This window comes from Seriola dumerili, unplaced genomic scaffold, assembly GCF_002260705.1.
Source record: "Seriola dumerili isolate Sdu_G_001 unplaced genomic scaffold, Sdu_1.0 BDQW01000538.1, whole genome shotgun sequence".
NCBI classification, from domain to species: Eukaryota; Metazoa; Chordata; class Actinopteri; order Carangiformes; family Carangidae; genus Seriola; species Seriola dumerili.
In genome coordinates, this window is record NW_019174793.1 from 1990737 (window position 1) to 2013729 (window position 22993).

Consider the following 22993-nt stretch of genomic DNA (forward strand, 5'->3'; position numbering starts at 1 on the left):
TTAATCATTCTTGTAACCGCCACTGACGGACTTTTTAACTTAACAGGTTATTTATGATAAATCTGATTCTAAGTCTTCCTGCCCACGTGGTGCAGAAAGGACAGAAATCTTTATTTAATTTGCCAATCAAACAAAATACAAAATGTACCGATTTAACAAAAATGACGCTACTGAGTCCTTTCAATCGGTTCTGACGTCCGAGGTTCAAATCATGTATGTTTTAATTTAGATTCTGCCCTAAACTCATTGACCTTGGTTTATTTTACGGTTTAAAGATTTCTGCTGTGATCATAAACGATCCTGATGTTCTCATCAGAGATTTGTGCTCCTAGTTACAGCCTGTGTTCATATTTCTGTACCTTGGGTTGTCACTGATATTATCTAGAGCTCCCAGATGCTTTGAGGAGAAAAAAATAATGCTTTTTGTTGTAAGCACAATGTTTGGACGTCAGACTGTCACAGCTGTTCGTTAGAAAAACCTCCAATCAGCACGTTACTTTGTGTCCACAACACATGCTCCGCCTCAGACTTGTTTAAATGTGCATACCTGACACCTGAACGACTGGTGCTTACACCCTCATAGGTGCGGCACAAATATGAGACGCTATTAGAGAGACAGCAGCCGTGTCTGCAGGAGACTGTTCAGAAACACCTGCACATGAAGTCTGACAGGTGAGATCTTTACATACAAGTCTGACTGTGAAGCCTTTTAATTCATAAGTGACTCAGATTAGTACCTTTGTTTCCTACGACGAGTCGCCGCTGGCCGCGAGGGAACGGGGAGCAGCCACACATCAGAAACACATACGAGAAGGCAAACGGAGGCTTTTCAACACACGAGTATTAATAATGAGCTGGAGTTAGGTAGTTAGTGCGGCAGGCTGCCCTGCGGCAGGTGAAGAAGAGGAAGATGACGATGAGGTTGACTCGTTGATTTCATGTCTCAGGAGGGAAGAACTGTCTTATGTTACAAAACTGCGTCTGTGCGCAAAACACACAAAACAAACACCAGAAAAAATGTCTGTTCATCAGTGATAGAATCCCTACAGTGTGTGTACCTCTTTAGCTTGGTGTGTGTGTTGTGTTTGGATGCGTGCGGGTCTGCATGTGTGTATGTGCGCACCCTCACACCCACAGTACTACACACACTCCTTGCAGCCACATTCCACAGGCTTCTCCACGTCCTGCGTAAACGAGGTCCCGTCGTCGCATTCGAAGGTGAGCCGCCGGCGTCGGACCCTCAGGGGAGCGCAGCAGGGGGCGGCGGCGGCGGCGGCAGCAGTGGCGGTGATGCCAGGCTCGGTTCCTTCCTGGCACCGGCCCCAACACTCCACCCAGGAGAAAGGTTTTGACGTCTGGCAGAGGACGGTGCCGCGCTGCAGCCGGTGGTAATCTCTCACCGGCTCTCCTCTGCACGGGGACTCTGTGGGCGGAGACACACAGGGAAGGTTAAAGGTCTCCTCCAGTGTAAAGGTCTGTGTCCATGTGTAGTGTGATTATAGATCAGCTCTAGCTTCTATATTAATACTGTGAAAGTATCAAAGCCTCAGTCCACAGAGAAATGCACACAGCCTGTATTCAGAAACTGAGCCTTAAAACCAGCCGTCAGGACTTCTGGAACTTTGTGATGTCACAACAAAGCAGTCACCAAGCCCCGCCCACCTGGACCCACCATCCAACACTTGCAGGATTTAGTTTCTCTGAATGTTTTTAACCTGAAATCTGCTTTATTTTTATTGGATCCCTCAGAAAACAGTCAGCCAATCAGAGGATAGACTCAGAGCCTCCTCTCTTCTGATTGGCTCACCGACCTGTTGTTACTAGAGCTCCAGAGAGAAGCCTGAGAGAGGAGATGTAAAACTACACTGAGATGGTTTTTGGTTCTTAAAACCACAAATATATCTTCTTATGGATCAACACTTCAAATAAAACACAGAAGAAGAAGAAAATATGGAGCTTTAATTTGTCCAGGCCTCATCAGTTAATTTGGTCAACAAAAAGTATGATAGAAAAAATTAGTTGTTTTTCACATTTTTTTCACAAGATACTGAGGTCTGTGGATTTTATTTTTGAAAGTAGGTTTTGTTTTTTCTTTTTTTGTGATTTGGATAAACTGGCCTTTTAGATTTTGATGAAAAAAACATTTTGACAGTTTTTCAGTTTATCGCCACAGCTGCAATTTGCCACTGTTTTGACAAATTGTACCGTGTCATGTGTGCAGCAGGGGAAAAGTAAAATATCTACACATTGGGAAAATCACAGTTTTTAAACCAGCCAATTTTGATTTTGTACTTTTACAGCAAAGTAAGCTGCGGATTCAAGTAGTGCTAAAAATGATAATATCATAACACATATCACATTTTTCACCTGCCTGAATGAAACAACTTCAAAACAAAAAAAAGAAAATTTCAAAGCACGTCTGAGTCGTTTGACTTTCTCTCATCGAGTTTGACAATGTCTACAACTTCCTCCATGATGCGTCTCTATTTCTATGACATGGTCATGATCCGGCGTCCGTCCTCACCTATATCACAGCTCTCCCCGGTGTATCCCTGCTCGCAGACGCAGCGCTCTCCTTCCTCCGTCTCCTGACACTGGCCGTGCAGACACTGCAGACCCTGACAGGACCCCGCCGGCTCCCCCTGCAGGTTACACAGCGCGCCGCGGTATCCCGCCTCGCAGTCGCAGCGGTACGTTTGCGCATCCAGCACCGCGCACACGCCGTTCACACACCTGGACAAAAAAAAAAAAAACAAAACAAAACGATTTATAAATGTGGCATTAACCCTTTTACTGTTAATGAGGAATGACATTTGTGAAGAGGACGGATTTCAAACTAAAGTGCACGATTTGTACAACATCTGAAATGTCTTTAAATGCCACAACACCACTCACTTGCTGCCTTCACATGGAGAGACACCGGTTGCCGTGGTGACGACATCCATTCCAGAGAGGCCTCCCGCTATTGGCTGGTCACAGTGTTGTCCCATCCAGCCCGTCTGACAGTGACACTGGGGGCCCTGGGAGAAAAGACATGCTTACTGCTTCACTTTACCCATTATCAGGGAGAAGAAAAATCACAACACATGACAGCGAGCAAAATAAATATATATTTATAGAAAAGATCAGTAACCTTCTCTTCTTCTTCCTCCTTTATTCTGTCCCTCAAAGCTTTTCTCCTTTGGCAAAACATATCAGGAGAATGGAGAACCCCTCAAAAAAAATGAAATGCTATAACTTGCTATAAGAAATAAAAAAAACATTCAAGTGTTGCTCCTGATACGTTTTAAACCAATCTCTTCTATCCAAACATTCGAGCAAAGATAAGCAGGGAATAAATACAATTTCGACATTGAGGTGACATTCAGGGACAATCTAAACAAAAACTCAATTCCCTCAGAATGAAAAGTGTGCATAATAAGTGTCTGAAATAGTTTTAAATTGATAACAGAAAATTGTATGTCTCCTTGAAGGAGCTTGGCTTCGACAGCTTTCTTAAGCCCCTTTAATACCAATGAATCATTGTCTGAATGTCTCATTGTTGCTGACCATGTTCCTCCCTTCATGGCCGCAGTTCACCATCCAAAAATGGCGACTTCCAGCAGGATAATGCTCCGTAAGTCGTCTCAAACCGGTTTCACGAACATGACGGTGAACTTCAGTGAACTTCAGTCTCCAGATGTGAATCAGGAGATTGACGGCATGAAGTTTCCAACATCCGGTGGAATCCGTGTCACAGAGAACTGAGGCTGTTTGAGAGCAAAAGGGAGGAGCTGCCTACGGCATGGTGTTCCTAATAAAGTGCTCGGTGAGCGGATGCCGGCCGTGTGTCTCCTACCTGTGCGGCGTTGGGTTGGCAGATGCCGTGGAGGCAGTAGAGTTTGCGGCAGGCCTGACAGCCCGGCACCACCCCGGGCTTCATGTGGCTGCGGGTGAAGTCCTGCAGCTCGTGGTTGATGTACAGATTCCTGATGCAGCCGTGGAAACTGGACATGTTGAGGGTCTGAGAGGAGAGACCCAGAGAGGCGGGCATCACCTCCTCCGGCATACCTGGACAGACAGACAATCGACCACGTGAGACATTTTTGCGTCGATGAATAGAAAAACGCTCCAGGTGTATTTTACCCTCCACTTCTGCTCTTACCTCCCACGTACAGAGGGGCCTCCCCTGCCGCCAGCTGGCTCCGCCCCTGACTGTCCAGAGTCATCGGCTCGCCTCCGTCCACAGACAGGTTCACCATCCGGTTAAAGGTCACCAGCTCTACTGTGTGGAAACGCCCGTCGTTCACCGTCTCCGTGCTGAGGCAGTAACACGCACATTTTAGATTCAGTTTCCGAATGAAGAAGAAGATTTTTGTCTGGAATTAAAATTCATATTCAGTCTAACCTCTTAACACCTTGTCATGATTTTTACTTTTACCATCACCGCTCCCATTAACACAAAACAATGCTGTGTGAAACGCCCCGACGCCTGAGCAAGGTTTTCTTTTATTTTCAGGATTGCACTTGGCACTAAAACGCACCCATGACACCTTGTAAACTCAAATAGAAGAAAAAAGATGTGAAGGGCAATAACACCACTTTAAACTAAAATGGTAGATGGTAAATGGCTTCATTTGTGTCGCCCTTTTATCCATTGCACTTTACAATTTGCCTGTCATTCTCCCATTCACACACACACACACACACACACACACACACACCAACGTCAAGGCGCTGGTCAGACCATCAGGAGCAATTTGGGGTTCAGTGTCTGGACCAGGGACATTGTGACAGATGCACAGGAGGAGCTGGGAATCGAATCTCTAACCCTGTCATCAGTGGACGACCTGCTCCACCTCCTCAGCTTTTTGGGTATCGACCAAAATGCATCTGTAGCTGGCAAAATGCCGAAGAATGAAAGGTGGCGGTGAATGTCTGGTCAGATTTTTGCTTATTTTTTGATCACATCGTTCCTAGTTTTGCCAGTTTTACACTGGATTTTCTCTTTGAACTGGTTCTGTTTAGATTTAATATTTAAGAACCTCGGCTTCTTTTCTTAAATGAAAAAACTTGCTATATTCCTACGACTAAGCTATCGGTACCAAAATTTGCAATATTATTAAAAAATTGGACTTGGTTCTAGATTTAAACAAACATTACAAGTGCATGAAACAAGATTTGACCACTAGAGGGCAGAGTAACTCTAAACACAAAGTGACAAACGCACAGCTCCGTGTAAATCTTATAAATTTGTTTGCCCTTCTGTCTTGTCCCACGCTTCCTGTGTACTCTCAGCCAGTTACATTTGGAAATGTGTTTGTATCCTCATGGTTAATGTCAAATATTTACCTCCCTCTCAGCTCTGGTGTGGTTCCCTCCAACTCCTGAGAAACATATGTATGTCATAAAGCTCCTATGTGATGCGTTTCCCACGTTTTCTGTCCTTTGGTGCTGAGCAGGTAGCTACGCTAGCTTCAGGTTTTAAGCACAAGTTGAAACTATGTCACATTATATATCAAACAATGGCCTTGTTAGTTTGATAAAACAGTGTGATAAACATCCCCACCAACTTCCTTCTGTTGACGACTGTTGCAATATTCAATTTTCCTTAAGTGCTCTCATCCACCTCTCTGCTACCAATCACACACACCAATCACTCTCTTTACATTTCTAATGATCGTCACTCGTTCTTCAGTCTTTTTTGCTACCTCGCAATCCCAGTCTGCTCTTCTTTGCAGCTGTTTATCACACATATGGCTTCAGCTTCAGCGTGTGTGTGTGTGTGTGTGTGTGTGTGTGTGTGTGTGTGTGTGAGTGGCTGCCAGCTGGCTGAGCCTCCTCCTTAACAGTGAACCATCCAAACATTTAAGCACTCGACACCCGATCAAGTGGACACTCAGCTTAAAGTGTCCTCTGGCTGCGTCTGTGATTAAACCACATGGCCGACGTCGTCTGTCCACATTCCCAAATGCTGCAGGATCCTCTCTGAGCAACAGCTTGGATCATGCACAAACACGCTCTGAGCCACGTTGCTGGGCTACAGTCAGCTGAGAGGCTGCTGGGAGTCCAGTGGATCACTCAGCTCAATCAGCACTCAACTTTCAAAAGCTGAAGAGGACAACTTGCTAATCATTCTGCGGCTGCTGGCTGGAGTCTTATTGTTAAAGGTCCCATCCAGTGTAAAGGTCTGTGTCCATGTGTAGTGTGATTATAGATCAGCTCTAGCTTCTATATTAATACTGTGAAAGTATCAAAGCCTCAGTCCACAGAGAAATGCACACAGCCTGTATTCAGAAACTGAGCCTTAAAACCAGCCGTCAGGACTTCTGGAACTTTGTGATGTCACAACAAAGCAGTCACCAAGCCCCGCCCACCTGGACCCACCATCCAAACCTTTACAGGATTTGGTTTCTCTGAGTGTTTTTCCCTGAAATCTGCTATATTTTTATTGGATCACTCAGCAAACAGTCAGCCAATCAGAAGAGACGCTCAGAGCCTCCTCTGCACAAATATATCTTCTCATTGATCAACACTTCAAATAAAACACAGAAGAAGAAGAAAATATGGAGCTTTTAAATATAATGTGAAACATGGTCAGATACAGCATGCAGCCGTCATGACCCTCACACAGACAAATCCAGTGTAACTCAGCGCTAACAATTTATTTTAAACCAGTGGGGCTTTTGTTAAGGAACTGAAACTTCCCATCCAGTGCGTGTTCACTACTTGCCTCTATAGGACTCTGTTTGTGTATATATACATATATATATATGTTTATTAATATAATATAATAATGAAAATCAAAAACACTTCAGTCATAATGACCCGTAATGTTCCGGCTCCTCCAGAGAGCATGTCAACGTGGCCTTGAGCGAGCCACTGAACCTCCAACTGCTCCTGATGCTGCGCCATCACTGTGTGAATGTGTGTGTGTGAATGTGTGTGTGTGAATGGGTGAAAGAGACATTGTGAGGCGCTTTGAGTGGTCGATAGACTACAAAAAGCGCTGTATAAATGCAGTCCATTTGCTCTCTGAAAGAGTTTCAATAAAAACTGAACAATTTAACCTTCATGTAGGTAGGACTCACTGTAGGTCTGTTGTATTAGACCGTGTTAGATTTAACTACATTTAGCTACTACAATGCCAGCTGAGTGCATATTATAGACTTCCATTTAGCATTAATTTGAAATACATTTTACAGTGCACATATTTTGACCACTTTTCATAGTGGACTTGACATGTGAGAGTGTGTGTGTGTGTGTGTATCTACTAGTGTTGCTTTCGTCAACGAAAAAAATTATGACTAAATATCTTTGTCAACGAACCTTTATCACGTGACGAAAACGAGACGAGACGCAACGTAAATGCTGGTCATGTGACGATAACTATAATTAAATATATAATGCAATATTGCTGACGAATAAAAACGAGACTAAATATGGTTTACAAGATAAAAACTCTGCCAAAATGTCTCTTCATTCTCGTTGACTAAAACGAGACGAGACGAGACGAAATGTTATAACGTCATTTCAACTCGTTTAGTCGAGTTATTATTATTTTGCAGTATTTCTGTTTCCTGTGTCTCACTTCATCAGGTCGCACTGCGCCGACGCATGCGACGTCACTTCCTCAATCCCCACTCGCGGGCGGCATTTAGAAGTTGCAGCTGCGGTTGAACGACAATTTCAGAAACATAACAACACAGAAAAGGACCGATGGCCGGCAGCCAGTCGGGGTTCTTCTTTGGAAGAAAAAGACGAAATGACATTTGGACACACTTTCATTACATAGAGGTGGAAAAAAAACAGAATCTGTTGTGGAAAAAGATGGGGAGAAATGCGGCCACAAAATCACAGGAAAACATGTTTGGTTGGTAAAATGAATATGTTGTAAATTCAAATCAGAGCGTCTTGTGTGTCTGGAATGGATGTGTTCTTGAGTCTATAAGGTAACAATAATATAATAAGATAACCTTGTTTGAACTGTGAAATGGGTTTGGCTAAAAGAAAATTTTGGTTTTGTCTATACTACTAGGTACTTATACTATACTGGGTTAAATAGAATTGCATTACTAGAAAGAGACTAAAATCAAATTTTCATTGACTAAAACTAGACTAAAATAGTCATGGATGATTCTGACTAAAATAAGACTAAAATGCTCAGACTTTTAGTCGACTAAAACTTGACTAGACTAAAAAGAGTATGAACGTGACTAAAACTAATAAAAACTAAAATGACAGCTTGACACAAAGACTAGACTAAAACTAAAATTAAAACAGGCCGTCAAAAACAACACTAGTATCTACCTGTAGATAGCAGTGGCAGGCTGGTTACCAGGGTCGTAGGTAACCCTGACATGACCCTGGTGGAGCTCCACAGCGATTGGCTCGTCGTCTCCATTATAGAGCAAGATACCGTTGTCCTCTGCTGTCGACACCTGAAAACACACACACACACACACACATAAAAACACACCGATCAGAGTCTGTGTGTGTGTGTGTGTGTGTGTATCTACTAATATTTCATATTCATCACTCTTCAGTGCCGTCACACACAGATCGTGTCCCTGGCTCCAGGTTTCCTCACCTGCAGTGTGATGTTGGCTTGAGGCCAGTTCTTGACGTCTTGAAGCTGAACATAAGAATCTCTGTTGACGAAGTTGACGCCGACCAGCTTCTCGCAGCTCTGACCCTCGAAGCCTGGCAGACACTGACACACCGCTGCCCCTGTCTTCTCCACGCAGGGGGCGCCGTTCTGACACTCGGCCAGCTGGCAGGGTGACGGGGGAGCGAGGGCCGCCTCACAGAACTCTCCACTGATGGCGAAAAACAAGACATCAGAGAGAGGAGATCAGAAAGTGCCTCACATCTGCAGCATTAAGGCCAGTTTATAATAATAATAAAAACATGTTACCCCATGTTAAAATGTGGTTTTGAATCAAGGTACAAGATACATCCCCAGTTTCCAAGGTAAAATATCAGTGTCTCCTACGTTCCTAGTGTTCCCAGTTCTCCCAGTTCTCCCAGTACCTGTATCCCTGTGGACAGACGCAGCTGTAGCCATCCAGATGGTCGACACACTGAGCTCCGTTCTGACAGCGATGATCCACACACTCGTTATAATCTATACTGCAGTCTGGCCCCACCCAGCCTGGGATACACACACACCTGGAACACACACACACACACACACATATATATATACTACATGAAACATGTTGTAGGATTTTGGGGAGGCAACGCAGATCTCAGCAAAATTTACCTTTGTATTTGTTTATGTTTGTCTATTTTTAATCTCATCTGAGATCTGAAACTTTGCTGAGCCTGGTAGTGATGAAGTGAGAGGTGTGTGTGTGTGTTGTCACCTGGAGCCGGTAGGAGAGCTGATGCAGGTAGACTGATGCTGACAGGGGTTTCTACCTGGAGAACACACACCTTCCTCTTCCTCACAAAACAGACCTGGGAAGGAGAGGAGACAAAGAGGGATTATGTGAAACCACGAGAGGTAAGTTCTCCCCTCGTTACGCCTAGAACGGATCAGCTGTCACACCTGTGTACTTTGGAGGACACAAGCAGGTGTAGTTGCCAACTCCGTCCACGCAGGTGGCGCCGTTCTCACATCCGTGGTCCTGACAGTCATCCACATTCACCTCGCAGAAAGTGCCATGGAAACCGAAGGCACACGCACAGCTAAATGAGGAACAGACATAAACAAACATTCACAGGAACATGAACAATGAAAAACTAGTTGTTAGCCTTCAACTCGCTAAACTCACAAAAGGCTACACCTGCGTAAAATAATTTTATATGTACTGTATATGCTACAGCATTCCTATATTACATGTATTTTATAACTGTATGTTACATTTTTGCATGCTAACAACATGCCCACCATAATAACAGTAAGAGTAGGTTAGCATGTCAGCTAGCATGTTAACATAAGTTCCAATATGATGACAGTTAGCATTAAACATTTAGCTTGCCAATAAACTAATGAGAGTATGTTAACCTGCGTAAATTTGCAAAGTGTAACATGTAACATGCACGTATAACCTGCCAACATTGTAAACGTTAGAGGGGCTATTTGTAAGTTTTCTCTGCTGCTGCACGTTGTTTCTTGCTGGGAGCGGCCGGTGGCAATTGTGGCTCGTCAAGAGCTTCGGCTATCGTTGAGTTTCTAAGAGAAGAGGTTATAATACGTCCTCTGAGCGGCGTTGCGTCCTCAGGGCAGATTGGAGGCTGCGGTGGGTTGCTACTGGAAAGTGATGAGCCAGGCTGGCGCTAGCTGGTTAGCATGCTAACTTTGGTAGAAGAAAAGTGATAGAGACGAGCGCTAACATTGGTCAGCGGCTGTCTGTGAATAAAGGAATGAAGCTTGATGCTGAACAATACTCACAACATATCATATCAAGACTGGTAAGGAAACAGCTGTTAGTGCTAACATTAGCTATGTAGCAACAGCAAAACTCACAAATAGCTCCTTTAATCTCAAAGTATCGCTGAAGGTAACAGGACTTCAGACATTATTTTTACTATATCCTGTCATAAACAGAAATTTTAGAGTAGTCTGAGGATCTCCATGACCATGAATGTCGTGGGGTTGTCGAAGTATTTCAGTCAGCCTGCTAGCATGGCTAAAATCAGCCAAGACTAAAACAGGAAGGAGAAATATAAGGTAGCTAAATAAACAACAACCACCTGGCTGTTACATTTCTTTACTTTTGTTGATTAAGTGTGATCAGATTTTGTACAGGCACAGGACACTGGGCGTCTCTCTTATTTTGTCCATCATCATCTACATCAGCTTTAGGACTTGTTACCTGAACCCTCTGGTCTGCTCGTCGCTCAGGCAGCTTCCTCCGTTGGTGCAGGGATTACTTACACAAGCGTCAACTGGAGTCTCACAGTGTTTACCCTGAAGTAACACACACACACACACACACACACACACACACACACACTGAATACAGAGCATGTTTTTGATGGGCGCACATTAGATCTGGTCATCTGAGTAATTTGAAGGGATTATGAGAGACAGATGTGGGCTCAAAATAATCACTGACAACACGCAAACACACATGAAATATTGGATGAGCGGTTTTAAACATTCAGCTGTGGGTGTGTGTAAATGGATTGGTGTGTGTCTTTTGATTGGATGACTCAAAGGTGCCGACAAAAACAGACAAACGTGCTAACTAGATCACGCGAGCCTCTCTGCAGCATGCATAACACACACACACACACACACACACACACACACACACACACACACACACACACACACACACACACACACAGTTGCATACCGTGAATCCAGCTTTGCAGGTGCAGGTGTACGGTTGTGTGTGGTGGACTTGGCAGACGCCCTGGTTCTGGCAGGGGGAGGACATACATGGACTACATTTGGCCTGAACAGATGCTTCTACAGGACCTGATAAAACACACACACACACACACACACACGCACACACACACACACACACACACACACACACACACACACACACACACACACACACACAAAGAGGCCAGTTAGGGATCTTTCAAGTCATTAACAAGACAAGAAGTGACGGACACAGCAAATTATGGCACGAGTCGCATCTGGAGCCTGAATAAAGAACAAACCTGAACATTTTATTTTAACATTTTATTGATGGTATAAATTTTTAAATGTGTGGATTTATCTGTATTTTTTATGATAATTAAAATGAGTAAAAATTGGATTGGATAAATCGATCAAACAAAAATCTGGTTGAAAATTGGATTCTAAAAATACTATTTGCAGCACACACTGTGATTTAAATGTTCATTGTTCTCTTTACTGTGGCACATCATTTGAAGCTCATCTGTGTCTTAATTGCTCGACTGTGGCAAAAAAAACAAACACTTTTTGTTTTTGACACATGACTTGTGTTTGGCCTTGAAGGCAGCACCTGGTTGAGTGGGACCTGAATCTGACTGACAGCAGGTCTGTCACTTCACAGAGAGGCTGTGGAGGGATCTCAAGAGCATGTCGGTCATGTGACAAGGAGACTGACAGGCATGCAGTAAACACAGATGTAGAGGAGGGCGGGGGGCATAACACAAATGTAATTTAAGAAGGAAAACCAATTATAAGATCATTTTAAATTCTGAAAAAAATCACAAAAAATTATACACAGAAATTCAAGGTGCAAGGAGGAAGAAACTTGAAAATGAAATAATGAAAATTTATATTGTCACTGTGTTGTTGTTATGCGAACCCCCAGGAACATTAGCTTCCATGACAAGTCAGCAACTGGATGTTCACATAAACGTGCACCAGCATGACATCTGACAAATTCGATCGCTGCCCAACTGTGTGTCAAAACCCATAATAAATGGGAAAAAAAATCACTCCACGATAGTTTTAACTTCTTCCCCTAACACAGAAAACATGTGGAGGCTCTGTGATGAGGAGAAGACGCTCCATCCTGTCTGCAGAAGGCTTCACGTGAGATGTTGGGGAAAGTTTAATTACAGGGAGATTTCACGATGAATTTTACAGCGCTACAGTATTTGGATGTTTAAAAATACAACAATTAGCACCTGCGACGATACAACCCAGAGCCTGATGAATAAAAAAAAAAGTCACTAATGGAAAGTTCACAGTATATTCACACCATAAAGAGAGTGGCATCAAATCCTTGAACCTGTGCTTTTCATTGGTGTCATGTTTAAACAGAACTTTTACTCGAGATCCTAGTTGTTTTTACACCTTGAACTTTCTTTTTTTTTTTTTGTCTTTTATTATTTCACAACTTAAATTCACGGATGATTCATTTAGCTTTTTAAGCAACAGTTTAAAAAAAATGACTAAAAGCAAATCCCCGAGCACAGAAGTAAAACACTGAATAAAAAGATCACTCTCCGTATTATCTCACAGCTAAATCAGCACCGGTGCAGCTCGTTGTTTAAGAAGTCACTCGATGAGCTAAATGTAGATTAAAGCATGAGTGACATCTTATAATAATATAACAGTAAACCTTGTTCGTGAAGCACTTCTCTAACTGAAGAAGAAAAGAAAAGAAAACAAGAAAAGCAAAAGAAATGCAAAGAGATACAAACAAAGAGATCATCAAACACAGGAGATTAAAACTAAAAACAAAAGATTACATTCAAGTGTGCACAAAGGCTTTTTATAGAATAATGTGTTACGAAAAGGATTTAAAGGCATGATTTAAACTATGTAAAGATTCTCTGATATGATTCATATTTTGTTTGACTTGGTTTTCCCACATGGGGCTGGAAGCTCATCTACTGCTACTTCCTCATTAAGAGATCAGGCCTTGTGCCCCGCCCACCACCACCTGCTGGCTCCAGGTGGACAGGTGAGAGAACAGAGAGTGTCAAGTAGTTAGAGGAGGAAACATCAGAGAGACTCAGACACATCTATGAGTCTCAGTCAGAACCAGAACCAGAGACTAGCAGACGGATCAGAACCGTTAGCACAGTTAGCATCTTTTATTTGTTTATGTTGTTTGTTAGCTTGTAGCTGGCAATGGCTGACACAGTGTTAGCGGTTGTGCTAATACTAACTCTCTCTCTGTACTGACAAGATTCCAAGTTTATTTAGCCCCGTCCCCACAAGTTGACAGGATTGGTTCCTTAGGTTTGTGATGTCATTGGTTCGCTGCAGCTCCAAGGTGGAAACACTCAGTCATGGTGTTGACTGAGTGTTTCACTCATGATATGTCTTGTATTACATAACAAACAATAGCAAGAGTCAAAACTTGATTTTCATCGGAGGAGGGTCTTTAAAAAATTTAAAGCTACTACAGATATGCCTTCAACTACAAAGGCCTGGTCCCCTTTTTTCACCTGAGAATGAGCAGCAGAGCACCAACCACCGATCTAAGGCAACGTCAGGAGTAATCAATCAAAGATATATTCTAAATCAAGGACAAAAGTAATCAAAGCAATTGTAAAATCAATATCAGATCACTTTGATTTAGAAAGAACTTTTACGAACCAAAGTAAAAATATTTTCATTCTGGAACAAAGAGCAGAAATACAGATTTAACACAAGACATGAAACTAGCGCTGCTGTTTCATGCAAAGTTTTGTCAGGGAGGCTTCCTGCTGACTTACCCAGACACTGAAACTTGTCGGCGGGCGTGGTGAGCAGCAGCTTGCCCTCCATGCCACGGGGGCCGGCACAGCGGGCGATACCGGGCTCCTTGTAGCCGCTCTTCACCCAGTCTGACAGCCAGAGCAGACGGCAGTCACAGTACAGAGGGTTGGCTCCGATCGCTCTGAAGGGATGAAAAGATAAAGAGTCAGCTCACTGACAGACGGAGAGGATTTGTGGTGATTTGAAGGAGGTTTTGAAGGAAGGATGGGATGGAAAGAAGTGAATAAATTGAAAAGGTAGGAGGGAGGGAACAAGTAAATTAAAGAGGAAAGGAGGTTGAATGAATGTAAATCAACCTCTCCTCGTGTTTTAAGAAGTAGCTCAATGATAAGGTTTCCTATCTTTCCTCAGAGGAGATTAGAACTCATTCAGATTTGGGTTTCCTTCACTGATCATATCAGAAAGCAAATGAACTGGGCTGTGTAGTGATTTATCTTCCCCTCTGAGTGTGACTACGTGGACGCTTCATTTGACCAATTTGTGAAGAAATTTTGAACAAGAAAGAGCGGCAGAAAGTGAGGAAGGAATGAAAGTATTCAGGGAGAGACGGCAAAGAGAAGAGAGAGAAAGATGGAAGTGGAAAAGGAAAAAACGAGGGAAACAGAGAGGGAAGCAGCTGAGATAGAGGAAGTCGAGAGGAGAGGGAAACGGGAAGGAAGGACGGTTTATTGACCTTCATTAACGTGCAACAATTTTCAAAACCACAGGGTGGAGCTCTCAGACCACACACACACACACACACACACACACACACACACACACACACACACACGGTAATGATATTCATTTAAACCGGGTCAATTGATTCACTTGATAAGATTATCAGAGACAAATGTGGGATCAAATATCCCTCATCACATAATGCTCTCTCTCTCGCTCTCACTCACTCACTCACTCACTCACTCACACACACACACACACACACACACACACACACACACACACACACACACACACACACACACACACACACACACACACACAAAACAAGGTCAGGATGTCTCGGAGTCATATGAGAGAATGTTCCAGTCGTACATCCATGAAACTCCACATCCAGTCTGTCGCTGGCAAACAAGAGTCGTTATTGTCTTTATTTTATCTAATTGTCACGACAGTCTTCCAGGAAGTTGACACAAGCACAGTTTAAAGGACAATTAAAGCTTTAAGGTTTGATCAATCATTTCCAATCGCGTCTGATAAAACAGTATCAGAAACAACAGGAATAAAAACCGGGACTACCAGGTCTTAGGGTGAGAAAAACAAACCTAGAATATTCCTTAACGGAGCTATAAGTAAGTTTTGTTATTGCTAATGTTAGCATTAGCAGCTATTTACTTACCGAATGCTCCAACCATCATTGGACTTATAAAAAGCCATTTGAGCAGCTACTTCAGCAGAGTGGACACTACAGTGACTCGGTATCGGAAAGTGACAAGACAGTCCAATCAGGCAGGTGCTAGCTAGTTAGCATGCTGACCTCAGTGGAGGAAAAGAAGTGATAGAAATAGAACCAAAACAAGAGGGTTGCTTTCCACCTCTGGACACAGCTGTTTGTGAGTGAAAGGAATGAAGTTTGGTGCTGAACTCGAAACCTTTCTTCTAAACTGATAAGTAAACAGCTGTTAATGCTAACGTTAGCTATGTGGCTATAGCAAAACTTTGAAATAGCTGCTTTAAGTTGTGAAGGAGTATTTTTTTCTGTTGTTTTGTTGATACCTATAGGAACGTATGGAGTCGAGTAGGGAGAAGGATGCTGTGTTTACTTCCTGGTTGTTTCGGTACATAACATTTTGCTTAAATTCCTTTCTTCAAATCCCGATCATCAAAAACTATGTACCTGAGCAGGTGATACGTAGTTTCACTGGACATAAAAAAAAAGGTCACGTTTTCTTTCTCATTGTTCTTGTGGTGGGTGAAAACTGACAGCAAAAGCGATTCGTTTTTCTTGACAGCCTGAGAGTCGGCAGGATGTTATTTCAGAGATGATGTCATGTTTCACAGGACAAAAATAAAAATCCTTCCTCCCTCTATGTTCACATCCTTTCCCCTCCTCCTGTCTGCCATCATCTCTCCTTCTCCTCCCCTTCCTTATTCCTCTTCATCCTCAGCCTCCCCTCCACCATCCATCTCCCTCTCTCTCCTCCCTCCACACTTACTGTAGATCCTCACATTGACTCACATGGGTCATGCTCGACTGAAGATGATTATACTGTATATGCAGACACACACACACACACACATATACACACACACACAGATCAATAACGCCATGGGAAACGATGGATCTTTCCAGCTAATTCAATCCACCAGGCAGCCACTTTAAACCATTCATTCTCTGTGAACTGGACTCTATCTGACTGGAGCCATAAAGGCAGGAGAATGAACATGTATCACAGACACACACACACACACACACACACACACACACACACACACACACACACACACACACACACACACACACAGAGACCTCATTCTGTCAGAGAGGACAGACCCTGCTGTCTGTTACACTCAGCTGGTCCCGTTTTTACGTACGTACGTGTATGTGATGTTGAACTACATTTATATTTGAGTGCTTACAGGTGAGACAGCGAGGCCACGTCACTGAAGATGCCCTGCTGCAGCTCGGAGATGTCGTTGCCATGGAGAGAGCTGAAAGACGAATGCAGCCATGGGGTCAAAAATGGTCAAACTGCAAACTCAGACAGAGCTCAATGACTCTGACAGGCAGCAAGTCTCATTCAGCTCAACAACAGAGGAACATTTAAAGTCTAAATAACAGATGATGACTTGTAATAAAGCAAGGGGAAGGACAGTGACAAGTATGGTGTGTGTGTGTGTGTGTGTGTGTGTGTGTGTGTGTGTGTGTGTGTGTGTGTGTGTGTGTGTGTGTGTGTGTGTGTGTGTGTGTGTGTGGGAGCTCACAGCAGTCTCAGAGAGCGCAGGCCGCCTAGTGCCAGAGGAGGGATACAGCGGAGTGAGTTGTAACTGAGGATGCTGAAACGAGAAAAACCACAACATAACAACGCGTAATGACAAATACACCCTGACCTGAAACCTCCAGCAGTTTAGCATCACATGATTCACATCATCATGAAGGACAGTTAAAAAATAAAAAGTACACACCGTCACTGATGGCAAACACACAGAAATATCTACATTAAGTTCACTAGCGATAGCTAACACTAGCCGCACTGCTGACCTTTCTGACCCCTGTTTAATTGTTACTCTTGTTTGCAGGGTCATATCGTTTTCTATTGACTAGAAATCAATCGCACTGAATTGAACTAAACGTCCATTACTAACACACTGTGGAGCCCGAGTTCGGCTTCGCTCTGACGTCCCAGTGTGTGAATATAATAATGTAGAAACACTCACAGCGTGGTGAGCTGGCTCATGTTGGAGAAGGAGTCGTCTGACAGGGAGCTGATTTTATTGTTGCTCAGATCTCTGCAGAGGCAAAAGTCAGTGCTAATCAAAATCCACACACACACACACAAAATACATATATATGCTGCAGAGTCCCATTAGATACACAAACACACAAACACACATGATGAAGTTTGTCTTTCTATTTGTGTGTGTGTGTGTGTGTGTGTGTGTGTTATTACATGGATGTACAGTATGATGCTCCACAGATCTAAATACACAGTCCACAGCTCCCCCTGCTGGATTTGTTCAGAAATACAGTGAAGAAGGATATTTGTCTGCACAGGGAGGGTTAGTCACTTCCTGTATCCTTCCATCATGATCAATACCTCATTAAACATTAAAAATATAGAGCTAATAGAAAGGAATAAAATAAAACATTAAGTGGGAGGTTAATGTGCTGCCTTCCAGATGTACTGCATATTAAACTGCAGCTCTGTTTATTAATAGTCCTGGAATTTTAAGGTACAAAAATGTCGGTGACTGATTGTGAAAAAGTGAAACAAAGTCGTTATATTTCATATGTCGCTGTAATGGATGGTGACAGTATCTTCCCTGGTGACTCTTCTCCTGGTTTCCTCGGCCTTTCGCCCTGAGTCTGATCATCTGCACATGATTCACATGTTCAGATGGATTGATTGAAGTCCTAAGACTGACTCCTGTCTACTATTGTTTCCTCTCCAACCCAGTGTAGTTAAGAGACACACACACAAGATTTACCATGTGTGTCAGCAGAGGCAGCAGAGCGGTGGTGTGCACAGAGAATTCGGGATAGTCACGTGTGAGAAGACAAATTTTCTTACACGAGCTGCAGGTATTTGAAGGTGGCCAGCTCTTTGGGAACACTGGTGAACTGGTTTCCATCCAGATACCTGAGAGGATGACGGACAGACGAAACATTTCACTTCTAAATCGTCCATCAAAGAAACTCTGAATAATACATCACTGATTCAAACATAATCACGTCTCTACTGCAGCAAAACAACCAGAGCATTAATAGATTGATTTCAAATATAAATATAGAATAAAATATGACATAATATAACATAATTGTCACTTGTTTTACTGCTGTATTGTCTGTATAATACATCCTGTGCATGGTTTCATTTCCTGATTTCATCTCAGCTTATGTGGCTCACACACACCAACAGCAAATGTTGCTTTGGTTGTGTTTTGGGACTCACAGCTCGGTGACGTTGCGGGGCAGCCCCCTGGGCAGAGCCTGCAGGTGTTTGTTGCTGCAGCGCACCACCGTGTCCATACAGGTGCACTGGTTCGGACACTGAGGCCCGGGGGCACAGCTGCTGTCATCCAGCACAGAGCCTGAGCACGCACACACACACACACACAGGAAGACGAAGTTTCAGTGCTGAAAAGTAAATACTTCACAACTCCACCTGGTGTCCTCGTGTTTATATTTGAGTGTGCGCACTGTACCATCCTCGCAGCGGAAGTCGGGCACGGCGACGTCCTGCAGCGGGATCTCTCGGAGGAAGGCGGGGCCCTGGCAGCGAGGGTTTCCCGTCACAATCCGTCTGCTGCGAAGCCAAGCCCCAAACCAAGACAGACGGCAGTCGCAGTTGAACGGGTTTGCCAGGAGGTTCCTGGTGGATCGAAAGGTGAAGAGTACGAGATGAGGAAGATGACAAAGAAACAACAGAAACCGTGTGTGTGTGTGTGTGTGTGTGTGTGTGTGTGTGTGTGTGTGTGCGAGCGTGACTGACAGCGTGGACAGGTTGGGCAGGGTGTCGAAGGCTCCGGGCAGGATGGTGCTCAGCTGGTTGTCGTACAGGGAGAGCAGCCTGACGTTGGTCAGACCTGTGAAGCTGCCGTTATGGATGCAGCTGATCCGGTTGTTCCTCAGCATCCTACACACACACACACACACACACACACACACACACACACACACACACACACACACACACACACAACACACACAAAAAAAAACACCACACACAATTTTGCTTAAATTCCTTTCTTCAAATCCCGATCATCAAAAACTATGTACCTGAGCAGGTGATACGTAGTTTCACTGGACATAAAAAAAAAGGTCACGTTTTCTTCTCATTGTTCTTGTGGTGGGTGAAAACTGGACAGCAAAAGCGATTTCGTTTTTCTTGACAGCCTGAGAGTCGGCAGGATGTTATTTTCAGAGATGATGTCATGTTCACAGGACAAAAATAAAAATCCTTCCTCCTCTATGTTCACATCCTTTCCCCTCCTCCTGTCTGCCATCATCTCTCCTTCTCCTCCCCTTCCTTATTCCTCTTCATCCTCAGCCTCACCTCCACCATCCATCTCCCTCTTCTCCTCCCTCCACACTTACTGTAGATCCTCACATTGACTCACATGGGTCATGCTCGACTGAAGATGATTCATACTGTATATGCAGACACACACACACACACACACACAGACAATAACGCCATGGAAACGATGGATCTTTCCAGCTAATTCAATCCACCAGCAGCCACTTTAAACATTCATTCTCTGTGAACTGGACTCTATCTGACTGGAGCCATAAAGGCAGGAGAATGAACATGTATCACAGACACACACACACACACACACACACACACACACACACACACACACACACACACACACACACACACACACCAGAGACTCATTCTGTCAGAGAGGACAGACCCTGCTGTCTGTTACACTCAGCTGGTCCCGTTTTTTACGTACGTACGTGTATGTGATGTTGAACTACATTTATATTTGAGTGCTTACAGGTGAACAGCGAGGCCACGTCACTGGAAGATGGCCCTGCTGCAGCTCGGAGATGTCGTTGCCATGGAGAGAGCTGAAAGACGAATGGCAGCCTGGGGTCAAACATGGTCAAAACTGCAAACTCAGACAGAGCTCAATGACTCTGACAGGCAGCAAGTCTCATTCAGCTCAAAACAGAAGGAACATTTAAAGTCTAAATAACAGATGATGACTTGTAATAAAGCAAGGGGAAGGACAGTGACAAGTATGGTGTGTGTGTGTGTGTGTGTGTGTGTGTGTGTGTGTGTGTGTGTGTGTGTTGTTGTGGGAGCTCACAGCAGTCTCAGAGAGCGCAGGCCGGCCTAGTGCCAGAGAAGGATACAGCGGAGTGAGTTGTAACTGAAGGATGCTGAAACGAGAAAAACCACAACATAAACAACGCGTAATGACAAAATACACCCTGACCTGAAACCTCCCAGCATCACATGATTCACATCATCATGAAGGACAGTTAAAAAATAAAAAGTACACACCGTCACTGATGGCAAACACACAGAAATATCACATTAAGTTCACTAGCGATAGCTAACACTAGCCGCACTGCTGACCTTTCTGACCCCTGTTTAATTGTTACGCTTGTTTGCAGGGTCATATCGTTTTCTATTGACTAGAAATCAATCGCACTGAATTGAAACTAAACGTCCATTACTAACACACTGTGGAGCCCGAGTTCGGCTTCGCTCTGACGTCCCAGTGTGTGAATATAATAATGTAAAAACACTCACAGCGTGGTGAGCTGGCTCAGTTGGAGAAGGAGTCGTCTGACAGGGAGCTGATTTTATTGTTGCTCAGATCTCTGCAGAGGCAAAAGTCAGTGCTAATCAAAATCCACACACACACACACAAAATACATATATATGCTGCAGAGTCCCATTAGATACACAAACACACAAACACACATGATGAAGTTTGTCTTTCTATTGTGTGTGTGTGTGTTGTGTGTGTGTGTTATTACATGGATGTACAGTATTGATGCTCCACAGATCTAAATACACAGTCACAGCTCCCCCTGCTGGATTTGTTCAGAAATACAGTGAAGAAGGATATTTGTTCTGCACAGGGAGGGTTAGTCACTTCCTGTATCCTTCCATCATGATCAATACCTCATTAAACATTAAAAATATAGAGCTAATAGAAAGGAATAAAATAAACATTTAAGTGGGAGGTTAATGTGCTGCCTTCCAGATGTACTGCATTATTAACTGCAGCTCTGTTATTAATAGTCCTGGAATTTAGGTACAAAAATGTCGGTGACTGATTGTGAAAAAGTGAAACAAAGCGTTATATTTCATATGTCGCTGTAATGGATGGTGACAGTATCTTCCCTGGTGACTCTTCTCCTGGTTTCCTCGGCCTTTCGCCCTGAGTCTGATCATCTGCACATGATTACATGTTCAGATGGATTGATTGAAGTCCTAAGACTGACTCCTGTCTACTATGTTTCCTCTCCAACCCAGTGTAGTTAAGAAGGACACACACACAAGATTTACCATGTGTGTCAGCAGAGCAGCAGAGCGGTGGTGTGCACAGAGAATTCGGGATAGTCACGTGTGAGAAGACAAATTTTCTTACACAGCTGCAGGTATTTGAAGGTTGGCCAGCTCTTTGGGAACACTGGTGAACTGGTTTCCATCCAGATACCTGAGAGGATGACGGACAACGAAACATTTCACTTCTAAATCGTCCATCAAAGAAACTCTGAATAATACATCACTGATTCAAACATAATCACGTCTCTACTGCAGCAAAACAACCAGAGCATTAATAGATTGATTTCAAATATAAATATAGAATAAAATATGACATAATATAACATAAATTGTCACTTGTTTTACTGCTGTATTGTCTGTATAATACATCCTGTGCATGGTTTCATTTCCTGATTCATCTCAGCTATGTTGTTCACAACACCAACAGCAAATGTTGCTTTGTTGTGTTTTGGGACTCACAGCTCGGTGACGTTGCGGGGCAGCCCCCTGGGCAGAGCCTGCAGGTGTTTGTTCTGCAGCGCACCACCGTGTCCATACAGGTGCACTGGTTCGGACACTGAGGCCCGGGGCACAGCTGCTGTCATCCAGCACAGAGCCTGAGCACGCCACACCACACACACACACAGGAAGACGAAGTTTCACAGCTGAAAAGTAAATACTTCACAACTCCACCTGGTGTCCTCGTGTTTATATTTGAGTGTGCGCACTGTACCATCCTCGCAGCGGAAGTCGGGCACGGCGACGTCCTGCAGCGGGATCTCTCGAGGAAGCGGGCCCTGGCAGCGAGGGTTCCCGTCACAATCCGTCTGCTGCGAAGCCAAGCCCCAAACCAAGACAGACGGCAGTCGCAGTTGAACGGGTTTGCCAGGAGGTTCCTGGTGGATCGAAAGGTGAAGAGTACGAGATGAGGAAGATGACAAAGAAACAACAGAAACCGTGTGTGTGGTGTGTGTTGTGTGCGTGTGTGTGTGTGTGTGTTGTGTGCGAGCGTGACTGACAGCGTGGACAGGTTGGGCAGGTGTCGAAGGCTCCGGCAGGATGGTGCTCAGCTGGTTGTCGTACAGGGAGAGCAGCCTGACGTTGGTCAGACCTGTGAAGCTGCCGTTATGGATGCAGCTGATCCGGTTGTTCCTCAGCATCCTACACACACACACACACACCA

General features: G+C 43.9%; 1 protein-coding gene across 1 annotated transcript in view; it reads right to left on the bottom strand.

Moving 5' to 3' along the window:
- Window positions 1–1139: 1139 nt before the first annotated feature.
- The window catches only part of LOC111235880 (slit homolog 1 protein-like), a 66782-nt gene continuing 44928 nt past the window's right edge, over window positions 1140–22993 (bottom strand). Inside the window, exons 19-38 of the mRNA XM_022764450.1 lie at window positions 19288–19431; window positions 19001–19167; window positions 18748–18886; window positions 18367–18435; window positions 17513–17584; window positions 17060–17131; window positions 16715–16786; window positions 14092–14255; window positions 11289–11413; window positions 10803–10897; window positions 9533–9672; window positions 9348–9441; window positions 9013–9150; window positions 8570–8798; window positions 8290–8420; window positions 4145–4299; window positions 3839–4050; window positions 2896–3020; window positions 2525–2733; window positions 1140–1423 (exon numbers count right to left, since the gene is read on the bottom strand). Of these exons, the coding sequence (XP_022620171.1) occupies window positions 1140–1423; window positions 2525–2733; window positions 2896–3020; window positions 3839–4050; window positions 4145–4299; window positions 8290–8420; window positions 8570–8798; window positions 9013–9150; window positions 9348–9441; window positions 9533–9672; window positions 10803–10897; window positions 11289–11413; window positions 14092–14255; window positions 16715–16786; window positions 17060–17131; window positions 17513–17584; window positions 18367–18435; window positions 18748–18886; window positions 19001–19167; window positions 19288–19431 (2836 nt within the window). The remainder of the gene's footprint in view (window positions 1424–2524; window positions 2734–2895; window positions 3021–3838; window positions 4051–4144; window positions 4300–8289; window positions 8421–8569; window positions 8799–9012; window positions 9151–9347; window positions 9442–9532; window positions 9673–10802; window positions 10898–11288; window positions 11414–14091; window positions 14256–16714; window positions 16787–17059; window positions 17132–17512; window positions 17585–18366; window positions 18436–18747; window positions 18887–19000; window positions 19168–19287; window positions 19432–22993) is intronic.